This window comes from Parus major, chromosome 1 (genome assembly GCF_001522545.3).
Source record: "Parus major isolate Abel chromosome 1, Parus_major1.1, whole genome shotgun sequence".
NCBI lineage: Eukaryota > Metazoa > Chordata > Aves > Passeriformes > Paridae > Parus > Parus major.
Genome location: NC_031768.1, coordinates 48,022,022 through 48,036,575, shown reverse-complemented (window position 1 = coordinate 48,036,575; position 14,554 = coordinate 48,022,022). Strand labels below are relative to the sequence as shown.

Sequence of the window (14,554 nt, the reverse complement as noted above, 5' to 3'; positions counted from 1 at the left end):
GTTCCTAACATAGCAGAATATTATTTAAGAATGATATGCAACATGTAATAATTACTATATACCTTAAGAATTTCTGGAGAGCAGGATTAATAAATCAACTCAGAAATCTTCAAAACACATATGGCAAGATTACTTCTTCAACTGTCACATACATGTTAACCCCTTCCATGGAAACAAAACTGACATTTAAGTAATTTGGAAATGGGACTGTTAAAAATGGAAGATTTAACTTCCCTGATAATTAAATTCAGTATAACCCTTTCTATTCTGATATAAGGAACAATACAGTTACTGTAGTGAAAACAAATCATACACTGAAAAGCCTGTATTACAAAGACCCTCACTCTAATTCTAGGGACATGTTGTAATTTTGTTTGGCTGTTTGACAGCTTTTTGAGGACAAGTGAAAGAAGCAGAGGAAAAAGAAAAAATGTAGTCTGTCACCATTTTCTGATATGTATCATTTAGGCTGAGATATCAGCACAGGAAACCCAATACTGTTACGTAAATTTTTCTCAATCAGCTTCTGGATTTAATTTTGAAATGCTAAAGAATCATTCAAAAATAGAACAGTCTAAAGACACTATATTACAAATATTACTATATTATTAATTTACACTTTTTATTTGATACCTTATTCTTGATGGTTGTAAAAAAAACAGAAAAAGAACGCATCACCAAGTATGATTTTTTTTGCAAGCATGTTTATTTTGCATATTATCATCAATGTAGTGAAACCTTTACAAAAATATACTGCTTAGTGATAGCTATGTACTCTCTGCTTCACAGCAAATCATCACTTGGTGTCTATGAAGAAAATATAACTGGAAATACTATCAAAACTGTTTATTCTACTTCTGATCGGTAAGTACACATTAATAACATCATAGAGTACCAAAGGACACACATTTACATAAGCATTCAAGTCTTCAGACAAAAGAGAGCAGTGGAAGTCACCATCATGAGACAGCTTTTCATACAAAGCTCTCTTTCAGTGAGATCTTGCCATCAAATCATTACCACAGTTCAGCTTAATATTATGTTAGGCTTGTCACTGCTGACATTTAAAAATATCTATAGAAACAAGAGCCAATGCCTTAAGTGACAGAGTTAGCTTTGTGATTCTGTAGGTTTCTATCTCAGGCAGCCACTTACTCTGCAAAATTTCTTTCCTTTGTGAGAACAGTAATGACCAATTTATGTTCAAGTGTGGAGGAATAGGTTCACAAGAGACTGCTGTTGAAGACTATCTTTTTTTTCAGACAGCCCTACTATCTGGAAATACCTGATCAAAATAACTTACTTCCTTTCCAACATAAGGATAAAGAACTTGGGATGATTAAATATTAGTACAGCAGTTTGTCACTGACAGGAAAGGAGCAAGACCATTGATTTTGTAATGATAAAACAACACCAACAGTTGTATCCAGACAAAGTACAGTGATGTCACATAGGAGTCCAACAAGAGCTGAGAAAAAAATTTAAAATATTACTATCACGAATACCTTGTAGGCTGTTCTATACATGTATTCATTATAATTGCCATGAAGGTATGAGTTCTGTCTGCAGTGCAGAAACTCAAAAGGGTTTTCAGGCACTTCTGCATTGCATAGAATTCTGGGAACCAGACTGATCTAATTATGGCAGTTTGATTCAATTACCAGTTTACTTTTGTGATTAAAACATTAAAATCATTCCCCTCCACTTTATCCCCGTTTAGTGTACATGTTCCCAGATATTCAGCAGTTTAATTCAGTTCACCAGAGGAGACCCTTCTATCCACCAAGGTATTTTTGCTACTTGACAATTATACTCAGTAATTTGCCCATCAGAGGAGACCATGTATGACACCTGTCAACTGGAAGGGAGAGAATACACAAATGACATTTTTCCATCAATGGCCATTGTACAGTATACAAATGTCTTTCCCATGCATTGTGCTAACCTTATCAATTTTCTGCTTGAGATCTCAATGGCAGCTCTTTTTCTGACAGCTGATGTTGTATTATATACACAGGAGTATAATTGGAAAAGATATATGTACATACTGCAGGAAGCCCTTGGGCATAGATGCCAAAATGATCTTAGATGCCTTGCAAATTCACTGTCATTCGACTTGCTTCAAGGTAAGAAGATTTCACCTGCTACCAAGAAATAAAATTTGATAGTAATAGCTGCATTATAGTATACATATAATAAGAGATTATTTAGGCCTTAGGCCTTCTCCACCTGTGAGAATAAGAAGTCTTGAGACTGGAGTAGAAGATAAATGTAGGAAATACTAATCTCTCTGTTTCCCTCTCTTCCCTACACAATCCCTTTTTCTTTCTATATCTCTCCCTCCTCCTCTCTCTACTCTTCTCCTTGCCACTCCTCCCTTGCAACAAAAAGCAAGATAAAGGATGCAGCTGAATGTATTCTTTGAGTCCTACACATTTATAAGCCTTCACTTCAAGTCTGATACAGTGAATTATATCAACTTATACTTTCTTCATATTGTAAAATTTTATTCAGTTTTTTATGAAGTTTTGTAGGTAGACTTGATTGACATCTTAAGCAGTCTTAATTATTAAAAAGTAAGTAATTTTTTCCTAGTTCCATTAAGAATGAAAGCACAGCAGAAATTTCTTTATTGTTTGTAATCCAAACCCTAAGCCTCAGCCTAAAATTCGCTCTTAAACTTTTCTCAGGGTATGCCTGGCAGTGCTCAGTCTCATAGTCTGTTTTCTTTCTGCCTCATTTGTCTTATTTCTGCTTGGAACACACAGAGTTTGTTGTTCTAACAAACAATACTCAGCAAAATCACTGCATTAGCATAGTTCATATTTCCGCCCAGTCCTGCACAGCTTCTATTTCTGCTTCTGACAGCAGTTCAAGTCCCTATTTACTACATGAAAAGTACCAGAAATCAGAATACAGCACTAAGGTTGCACTTCACATGTATGAAGCTGCATGTGCTTTTTGTTCACTGTGGACTCTTTTGTTCACTGTGAGCTCCTGAAAGGCATTTTCTGCCATGAGAACTACTATGTACTATGTCACATGTTACTATGTAATAGCTCCTCAATACTATTATTCCAAGTAAATACAAGATCTGGTCTGCTTCCATTCTTTTTAGATCAACCCACATAAAGAAGAAATGACTTTTTGTTAAGAGTATTAACATGTTGGTAGTGGCTGAATTATCTGTTAAATATTTATGCTTGTTTTTCAAACTATATTTTTTGTTACCTACAATCAACTGGGGACATGCCTGGCCATCAATATTTAGCTTAATTTTTGTATAACTACAATCTTATGAAAGCATTGTCAAAAAAAACCCCAAGAATTGATGTAGGTCTGTGGTTCATGCTTGCAGTTACGTATTTAGCTAAGTAGTGCAATTTCTTATCGTCAATATTCATTTAGCTCCTTACAAATACCCCATACCTATTAGAGATTTGCACATAGCTGACAGCAGTACACCATCTTCATATCCTTGTAAAGGTATATACCAAAAGTATAATAAGTAAATAACCCAAATTGTAGACTTTTTTTTCACTGTGTAAAAATTCTAGCTGATATTGGTGATCAGAGCTTTAAAGACATAGCCATCCTTTTGCTGATTTAAACAAAGAAATATAAAATCAGTGAAGACAGCAAATTGTTTTAACAACACCTTAATACTAATCCTGATTTTCACTTATCAGTGGATAAAATATACAAAGAAGCCAGAATTCACTATTCTTTTATTAGATTTAAATAAATAAATAAAATTATCTGGGTATCAAGATCCTAGCTTCTGTATCAAGTTACCATGCTCCTTGATCCACTGTAGGCCTTCCTTGTGATCTTGGTAAATCAGCTTCTGTGTGTATCTATGCATTTTCATATGTGAAACATGGGCAATGCTTCTCTATCTCAAAAAATGAGCTTTTTTGAGACATTTGTGAAAGCAGCGTCCAGATTTTGCAAGAATGGGAGACATAGTTAACTGTTAAGATAAAGTGTCATAAGGTATTTTTAAATAAACAGGTCTAGATTCTTTAAGATCTACTCTGAGTTGTATGATTATGTGTGATCATTCTTCCTTTATTCAGTAAAGAATAAAAAGGATCTCAAAATGGTGATACATCTTACTGCAGGATAAACCCCTAAGCTAAGAGAGAGAAAGTAAAAGTACCCTTTGGAAATGTCTGGGGGAAGGACAGGGTTGTTGAGTATAATGAGTACCTAGGCAACCAGTTGAGACAATGGTATCTGATCTTTAGATGCCTAAAGATGAGACAGTCAGATACCTAACTTCCTGTTGTCTAAAACTATTCTTCCAGAGTTCAGTTTTTATGATGCGGTACTAATAACTCCTATTCTGGTCTGGGGTCTCTTGTTTCCTAAAGGAAATCATGCTGGGTATGAGTATTAGAGAAATGTTTCATTTTAATTTTTTTCATTCTTTGACTTGTGTGTTGAAGTGCGAAGTATGTAAGAGACCTCTGGAAGATCTGAAAGCAGGAGACAGCATTTGGATTTATAAACAAACTGTGCACTGTGAGCCTTGTTATTCCAAAGTTAAAGGTAAGGCACAAGACATGTAATACTGAATGTGGGAAAAAAGTTCATTTAGTGAACTTCATTCAAAAGACTTCAGTGTATGACAGCAGAACTGTTGCTTTTGCTTATTTATGTGTACTTAAACATTTTCAAAGCATCTACTTCAGTAAGCAAGGGTGCTTAAAATGATATCCAACCCCAGGTTCTAGACACAATTATTCTGTACCTGTGAGGGAGATCTTGGTCGCACTGCAAGTTCATCTCTTCAAGCCTCTCTGTAGAGTTGTACATATGCAATCAATAGAGGCACTTAGAGGGATGCAATGGCACCTTGCCCTGGAAGTGAGAATAAATTGTAAGGCCATCTGAGAATCAGATTGTTCTATTGAACCAAATAAGCCAGGGAGCAAAGGTATTTTCACCTAGTGGAGTAATTGTGACCAGTAGAAGATACAAAATCTATGAAATCATAATGAAAATATTACACTGTGATTATGATTTTTATGTTTGTGAGGAGCAAAGTGAGTGAAAAAATGTGCAAGGCATGAACAAATGAACATTTTGTTTTACTAATTTTTCTAGAAGTTACTGGATTTTAACTCTTCTCTTTTCATGGCAATTACTATTTCACAACAGTATAAATTAGTACCTCTGTACCAAATTAAGACAGACTTAGATTAAATCCGCTGATAAACTGGTTTTCAACTATGTAACTCTGAGATAAGATCATGTTAACTAATATTATATTAAAAATTTGTTTCCTTAAAATATTTTTGTTATTAAGTCATTGCAAAATCTGATGGGAATGGGAAATTTTGCAAATAATCAGATTAGAAAATTAACAAAGCATAGAAACCGTTATAAAACTGTAGAAAGATATACCAGGGGGTCTCTGTATTAAGCACAATAAATTCTTATGTCTTATTTCATCAAGTTACAAGATAGACAGTTAGACTTCAGTAGACATTCTAAAAAAAAAAAAATCAAAAAAAAATCTAAAGTTTCCTTGTAAAACATTTAGAGCATACTGCTTTGCTTGGCATCTCTGACCAATCTTTTCTCTCTTGCAGAAAAATGGATCTACTAATTTTGATATACAGAATATATGATGAAGACGTTACTATTGTTTAGTTAACTGTATTGGCCTGATAATTCAAAACACTGTGGGAAATTATTCATTTTTACTGCTGGGAATTCTCTGAATGAAGTCCTACTGCATGGTTATCAAAGGAATTAATTTAATGAGAATTAAGATGCATTTTCATACACACATTGCAGGAAGCAAAACAAGATACTGGTCAGTATATTTACCAGATCTATGAAACTACTAAATTGTATGTAAAATCAATGATAATTTATTGAAATTTTCTGAATGTCAGGACATTCCTACACATTTTTTTTTAAAAGGCTGTATTCCCTTTTCCTCCAATATAAAGTTCTGTGCTTAATAAAACATGTATGGGAGTCACCTTATCAAGATTAGCCATTTAGAAGTCAGCTATTCAGTTTAAACTGCTGTTTTCATGCAGAAGGAAGTGGGTTCATACTGCACCTTCAACCTCCAGAGAAAGGTTCTTCCCAAGTAACTTAAATGATAAATTTGAGATGGAACAACTCATCTTTGGAAAATGCATCTCTGCAACTGCAGAAGAATTCTAGACAAAAATTGCTAGAGGGATTTAAGTAAAACCACCCCACTCTATGTTTGTAATTCTGGTAACTATTTAATGACCATTTTTTAAAGAAGTGCACACTAAATAGTTGCCATGAAATAATGAAATATATATTTTGCATGACATTATATTGTATTTATATTTCCTACTTTATTAAATTGACTATCTAAACACTTTGGATGGGTTCATCTTGCTTAAATTTATACATCTACAGTGTAGACTTCTTTTTCTGAGTTACTTGATTGATCCTATCTTATATAGAGAAGCAGACATTTTTAGGAGGTAATTCAATTGGTCAGATTGCAAACATCTATTTTACTGTGACTTTAACCAGTGTACATCTATCTTACTTCCATGGTTTGCAAAGGAACCTGGAATGAACAGCTCAGATTTGTAGACATCTACACTAGGTCAGATATGCTCCTTCCTTTGAGACTAGAGTGAAAGCATTTTTTTTTTCCTTTTGGAGAGTGTATGTATATACAAGTATAGAAAATGAAAGAAGAATTCATGCACTGTTATAATATGTTGCCTAAAATCAATAGTTCAGTAGCTTACTGGACAGACAAAGGTATTGACTGCTAGTCTTTGTCATGAGTTGCTTTCGTTTATGATTATTCAGAACTGATTTTTCTGCCTTACATCTCAGTTTAAAAGGACTTCCTGGATATGACCATGACAGAGTTAGTGTTTGGAGGCTGGTGGACCTAGGCAAGAGCTTAAAGGCATACAAAGTATTAAAGTCATAGATTAATAAGACTGGTGAGTGGCTGTCCCAGTCAAACTCTCCTTGATTGCACATTTCATAGGGGAGGCAGGAGGATGTCTGTGTAATTTAAACCACTGGGCGTGCAGCTGAGTAAGGATTTTGTCTGCCTTAAAGGATGTTCAAACTGATTATGGAATGGAGACATGAGACAGTAGATTTTTTTTTTTTTTGTTTTATGAAAATCTTATGAATTAATGTCAGTAACTCTAATAAATCTTTAATTATTGATATTTTTTCTGGTGTGTGTCTCTTGCTGATGACATATCCTAGTTAAACTGCAATTGTTAAAACTCTGTGCTTTACCAGGAAACAATGATTTGCACAATGGGTTGAATAAAGTAGTGGCAAAATTTTAATGTCCACAGATTTGGTCCTGTTGACAGACCAGCATTTATTGCTAAAGCCCAGTTACAGTGGAAGATGTAAGACATTCATTTGAGCCAGAACATGAGAATCTAGGAATTCCTAGTGTTTGAGAGGATGAGAGATTTTAGTTCACTCCCCCAGAGATCAGGAGCTCTGGATGAAAATATCTGCTGCTTAAATGCTCATTGGTGGAGAAGTAGCAATAAGAAACAATAAATAATAATTCTATGCTCATTAAGTTATCCTCACTGAACAGCCCCGGTAATTGTGCCATGTGGTTTTTTTTGTTATTTTTCATTATATGTTGTAAGTTGGCTAAGAAGAAACACCAGGTTTGTGATTTACCATATAAAATCTGGCAGAGCAGTACTCATTAAGAAAAATCATATTAACATCTCAATACCAATGTATCAAAACTTAAATGTTTTTTCTCCTTTTTGCATATCATTAGCCTGTGGTGTTTCATTTCCCTTTGACTAGTCCTTCCACAAAACAATCCAAATGAAGAGTTTGCTGGCAGCTGTTTTAATGAACGTGTTATTTTCAATAATGCATTAAATTAGACTGAAAAGCTGTATTGAGAGATGATGTACTAAATTATGTGGGGGTTTGTGATTCATCAGGCCCATTTTTTCAGTGTGTAATGGATACTTTATTTTACAAAGCTGGGGCACTGCTCTACAGGGAGGGGAATCAAGCAATCAGAGGAAAGGAGTGAAATAATGCATAAAATGCATATTGATGCATTTAAATATGTAGATTGCTTCAAAGCTACTGATATTTACAAGAACAAGGAATGTCATAAGAACATCTTTGCTGTGTTAATATATTCTGTTGTATTCTCTGTAGGTTTCTACAGAATGCTCAGCCTGAGCATCCCTCCCTATCAGTGCTTGACACAGAATGACAAACGTCTCTAACATGTCCCCTCATCCTTTTCCTCTTGAAAGAGGATGAAGAGACAGTGTCAGTTTGACAAGACATACCCTCTGTTACTTCACACAGTCTCTTTAGCTGGGCTTGTAGAGAATATCAAATGGATCTTGCATTTATTTTGTAGGTCACCTCTATTCCTTGCTTCTTCATATAGGGATGTGTGTAGTGTTGAGATAGCTTCAGGTGTTCAGTTTATTTACTCACAACAATAAGGTAAGAACTCCATTACTCCTTGCTTTCCTTGATACTTGGTATTTTAACATAATCTCTTTGTTTACAATGAGAAGTACCCACTCTCTTGGTTTGTTTCTCTCTCTGATCATGCACATTGCTCATTGTAGTTACTGTTACACAAGGAGGTGGTTTCAACTTTCAGACTAGCATATGCCAGACTAAGAGGGAGAAATGCCTCCTTTTGTTCCTTCTGCTGCATCACAACACCTCATTTTTCTTCAGAGCAGCAGACATCCAGCATTCCATAAAGACAAAGGATAAAGAGACTAAATGCTTAGGTAGGTTTGATGTGCCAAAGTCTGAAATTGTTGACCAAAGTAGCTCTGTTTAGCTGCTTAATTGATGCAGAACATCTGAATTCTTAAACTGATAAGGTCTTTTTGACTTCAAAGGCCTCCTCTTCTGTTGTGCTTTTCCTGGCCTGAGCAACTAATCTCTAATATCCTGCATCAGTAAAACTAGGACTTACAAACATTCAGGATTTTCAAACATTCAAACTTGTATTTCAGAGAGAAGAATCTGCAGGTATTCTCAAATATGCTTGGCACAATCTGCTCAAATCAGACCTTCTTGAATACCTCAATTACCACCACCTTTTAAAACCATGGAGATGGTGTTCTCTGAACAGATGAACTGTGCCCAGAAAATGGAGTGCAAAATTCAGTGTCTCTCCCAACATACCTAGCAGGTTGTGTAACATAGTGGAACAGCTGGGTGTGTGGAATAAAGGAGATGTTCCCAGTAGTCTTTTTGCCACATTCCCTGCCCAGTGAAGGCTGGATCCTTATGGCCCATGTTCCACTGGATAGCCACACACTGCTTGCACATTCATTATATGCTTATTTATAACTCGGGAATGACTCCTGAATAAAGAAAATAGATTGTCTTGGGAGCAAAGACCAAATCCTGGAATTTCATCATCTCATCCAAGTGGTCTAATTAAGAATTAAAAGCAGTGTGAATGATTAGAGGGGTTGTCTACAGTCAGATTCAGCTTAAGTATGACAGTGAGAGAGTGAAATTTTGGGGGGTTTCATCTGAAGACTATTCTAAATATCTCTGAATATGATAATCTCTTCTAAGCCTTAGTATCTTTGTCTTTCCAGCCTCTGAGCCCTTTTGGACAGGCACTCTCTCCATTTTGTCTGGTGTCCAGCACAGCAGTGGCCTCTGGGTGGTACTGCTGTACCTGTATGAATGACCCAAGAAAAATTCCGTTTACCTCCCTTTCCAAGAAAGCTGCTTGGAAACAGAATGTTTTTTGTGGGGTTTTTATAACTGTGTCAGTTACAAATTGACAGCTACAGCCTTGCAGGCTGTGCCAGGACTTAAAAGTGACTGTTTTGGTCCTGTAAGAATCAATATATGAATATAATCATGCCAAAAGCACTTGTCTGAGTCTCGGCATTGCTGTGCAGTCATCAGGCATCTGTTTAGGGAGCTTAGACAGCTATTGCGGTCAAAACAGTTGGCAGCCAACATTTTAAAACTACCTACTCAGGAAAAAAAGAAGACAAAATCAATTCTGGCAAGAAAGGACAAACTTCTGGAATTCAAGCCATTTTTTCCACATGTTTAAATACTAAAAGAAGCAGAAAAGGGAGAAATTACAAAAAAGATGAAAGCATTATGCAAATAAGTCAATTAAGGAATTTTAATGGTACTCGTGTTGTTGTAAATAATGGTGCCATTGAAATTAATAGTCAAACTCAACTGTAAGATGAATATTCCAGAAAACATTGGTCTGTCTTCATATCTTCTGGTTCCTCCAGGGAGTTTCCACCCTTGGAACTTTGAATTATATTATCCCTGTATGTAGTTCAAATCTTGGAATTAAGAATGAAAATCCAGCTAACCACATTTGTAGTATTTCAATTTCAAATAGCCAAATGCTTAAATGATATTTGGGAAATCTACAGAAGTATACAACTGATAACATATTTGAACACTGGTTTTAGTTGTTTTCACAACTGATAATGCATTTGAGCATTGACTTTATCCATTTGCCCAAGCGACGTATGTCAAAGTAACAGTCAAGTCTTTTGAACAAAGCATTAGTTTTCTCACAGCAAATCTCCTTCTGGGAACAAGCGTACCAGGTCTGACATGACTGACATCTGTGGAAAGCTGAAGGAGGAAAGCCAGGAAGGAACAATATTTTTTCTGCCTCTTCCACTCTAGTGAGAGACATCCCAGATACCCAGTCAGAAGGGGGCACATTCTTTGAGAACTGTGGTTTCTGGGTTTTAATCTGGAGATCACCAGGACTGTTTAAAAACTTCCCTGCCTTCTAATTCAGAATCAGAATCTCCTCAGTAGGAACACATATTGAAAAACAGGGAGTGAAGATAGCAGGGACTTCACTTCTCATAATGAAATTGGAACAAACACAAGGAAAAGAACTAGCTAAGAAGAAAACACTCTTTTCATAATACCACAATTAGTACACCCTTCATCAATCCAGTGAATGTACTCAAGAAATACCTTTGCTGTACTGAATTTCTTCTATTTCTAGATTGTCCCAGGAAGGGCTGATTTAGACCAGCTCTTGCCCAGCCCTGGAAGTGTGTCCAGAACTGACTGCACATCTCCAGGATGGACAAAAGGGACCCAGAAGGAGTAAGATTGATAGGTCTACCACCACCTGTGATAGATCCATCACTACCCCAGACCCAGGAATTCTGGCATAGCAGGAGGAAGGGCAAGGAAGGTTATATGCCACTCTAGTGATGCAGGAAAGATCTCAGGTACTCTGCAAATTATACAGTTTATGGAACAGTGGGTCCAGAAAAAAAAGTTTGGATGTAAGTTTTGTAACTGTACCTAAATTACCCTCTAGGTATCTTTGCCATTTTATTGTATCTTTTGTGATTCAGTAGGTTATAGATTAGCAAGGACAAGTTTTTACATGCAAGCTTTTGTACGCTATTTTTATAGGCTTTTTTTTTCTATCTCATCTGACAGCAAAAAATAAATTATTAAAATAAATTACATGGGCTTTCCTACAAAGATTCTTGCTTGACCAAACTGAATCTGAATGAAAGTTAAGGTACTTATTTTTTTAAACCATTTCTTACCTGAAAAGCTAACACATCCACTTTGACACAAGAAAAGCCTTTCAAGCAACTGCAAATTTTCCATGCTCTTTTGCTATGGTGCCACTCAGATGTGCCTTCTCAAACACCGCTGGACTGAGGGTTTTTTCAATTATTTAATTTTTCCTACATATATCACATAACCAGTGCTAAGCATATTGCTGTTTATTTTTTAAGATGATAACTTCTAAACCACTTTGCAGCATCATAAAGCTTTGAGTCTGTTGACCTACACTTACTAACATTTTGCAAACTGTAAAAATCACTTATGTATCCACACGATGGACTTGTTAACATGGATATTAAATTTTTTTCCACTTTTTTTGCAAAGTTGATGAATTTCTTGAATCTCTTTCTCCAGCTATATGCAAATAGACAAAAGTAAAGATGACAAAAAATTAATAAAAGGGAAAAAAAATTGAAAAAATCATAACCAGGATTAGATGATTCGGTATTCGGCATTTTTCCTGAATCAACTGCCACTTTTCCCTGAAGTCAAGCTGAACTCTGGAGTCTTGGAAGAAGGTGTGTCGTGGATTTTTAGCCTCTTGGAGAGAAGCTGTATTTCTGTCATTGTGGTCTTCAGCACTTCACACTCAAACAGTGTTTCAAAAACTCTACTTTTAGATTATCAGCTCATTTTTTAACAACCTTGAACATCTCATCTCCCCCTCAACCTTCTCTTTCTTATTCATCAGTGGTAAACCAAATTATACTCTCCAATATGCTTGTATAGTGGAGACAATGTAAATATTCAAACTTCTTTGAAAGTCTAATTAGTCTTTGTTATCGATGAAGATCATTAGAAAGAAACCCAACCTGATTTGCAAGATTCAGGCTAATGCTTTCAGTTTATAATAAACAGAAGGGATGGGAAGGGGGGAAGGGACGAGGGTCTAAAGCATTTGAAAGTCAGAGTGATTTGATAACAATCAAATAACAACCCCTTGAACAAGAGCTGTCATGGATAATTCTTCTAGATGGATCTATAAACTAGCAGACCCTAAGCTTAATTCACAGACAATATCTTTGGATACCATAAGCACTGGGGCAATTCGAGCTCACTGAAATGAAGCAATTTTGGATTTGTTATCCATTCTAATGTAATCCATTCTAATGGTGATTACAATTTAATATGAATTAATATTAAATTCACTTTAATATTAATTAAATAAGGAAAAAACTTGAAGGAACCATGGTAGTTCAGGGAAGGAAACAATATAAAAAAAAAGAAAGTCAATTAGCATGAAATTAGCAATAGGAAGTCAAAATGTTTCCAAGAGATATCAAGAGTGAAGAATACATGCTGTAACTTAAGGAAAATGTTTAATTGTTCAAATAATGCAGAGTAAATATATAAATTTAACAGTAACAAATTTCTAAGTCTAGGTAGTGTCTACACAAAACCTCTAGGCCAACTCAGGTATTAGTCAGATTGCTGAAACAGTGAAACAATGTCAGAAACATTTACCTTACCATTCAAAGCAGGCTTGGTGCCAAAGAAATTGGAAGCATCAGCTGGGGCAACAGCCTTGAAAAAAAATGTAACTACATTTCATTTAGTCTTATTTTTTTTTTATCAAGCCAATTTGTACAAATTGGAATAATTAACAGAATACAGAAGCATCTGGATATGTATGATATATTGGAGGAGAGTGCACAGATTTTTTAAAATCAGGGCATGAATATATGAATGTTTCTGAAGACACCAATATGCTTTTGGTTAATCTGATTTCTTTAGCTGAGATCATTTGGCTTTATAAGAAAACATGCAGTGAGAATAGAAAGAAAACAGTGGGTTAGAAAATTCCATTTTCATTATGGAGTGAGACAGGAAACAATGGGAGGTTTGGCCCGACTTCTGTAGGGATAAGGCTATATAAATTAGGGCTTGTCAGCTGGGAAGAGAAGTATCTAAATTTTATATAGTCATGAATGACAAAGAGAAGCTGAATAGAGAATGATTAATCATTCTGTCTTTCTCAGAAAACCAGAACTAAGGGGCACCCAATCAAATTACTAAGCAGCAGATTTAAAGTAGATAATAAGAAGTAGTTTTTCTAACAATACATTATTAAATTGCAGCTCTAATTGCCATAGGGGGTTGTAGAGCCCTAATGTTTAAATGGCTTAAAAATGGGTCTCAGCAAATGGAATATTATTACATGTTGGTTGCTATCAAAATTAAATGATCCAGATGTCCTGATTCAATGACTTCTAAAAGAGGGAAAATATCCCTCAATATTTCTCTTGTTTCTGAGATATTTTCCTTATGAAGCTACTATCAGCCCTTGCTAAAGGCAGAATACTGGATAGGATGGACTTCTGGCATGATAGGGGCTCTATTTTTATAAAACTACTTTCACAGTCATTTTTCAGACTGGAACTGTGCTTTAAAATAACCTTACAAGACTTGAGGAGTTTACTGTCCGTGCTTTGACCTTATTGTTACCCATCTTTTGTATAGCACAGACTGGATTACAGCAATTAATTCTTTACTGGCTTGCCTAAAAGGCAGATCCAGCCTGCAGCTATTGCAGCATAAAGCAACAAGCTTATTACCAGAAAAGAGCAGATGGGATTTGTGGACTTCCTGCTTCTTTGTTCTCTGCATTGACAGCCTATTAGTAACTACGCTGATTCAGAAATTCCTACTATAGGATACTGTGTAAGTAGCATCCTATAGCAGATTTCTACTGATTTAGGGCATATAATTTCTCAGATCCAGGAGTAACAGGTTTCATGGGCACATTAGGGTGTTTGGAGTTGTTATTAGACACATGTTATCAATACCTTAAAAAAAGAATGGAACCATCAAGTCTTCAGTGTGGTTTGTAAAGTGCTGATGAAGTTCTGTGTTGATCAAACTCATCAGCTATTGCTGGGCTATTGAATGGAGCCCATTAACAATTTATTAGTAATGTCAATATTGGGAGGAGTGTAATTTATAT

The 14,554-nt window shown here is 35.5% G+C and overlaps 1 protein-coding gene across 1 annotated transcript in view; it reads left to right on the top strand.

The window, feature by feature from the left end:
- The window catches only part of SCEL (sciellin), a 46,455-nt gene extending 39,253 nt beyond the window's left edge, over positions 1-7,202 (top strand). The window contains exons 15-18 of the mRNA XM_033514181.1: positions 790-864; positions 2,018-2,126; positions 4,452-4,554; positions 5,601-7,202. Of these exons, the coding sequence (XP_033370072.1) occupies positions 790-864; positions 2,018-2,126; positions 4,452-4,554; positions 5,601-5,617 (304 nt within the window). The 3' untranslated portion in view covers positions 5,618-7,202. The remainder of the gene's footprint in view (positions 1-789; positions 865-2,017; positions 2,127-4,451; positions 4,555-5,600) is intronic.
- Positions 7,203-14,554: the final 7,352 nt, after the last annotated feature.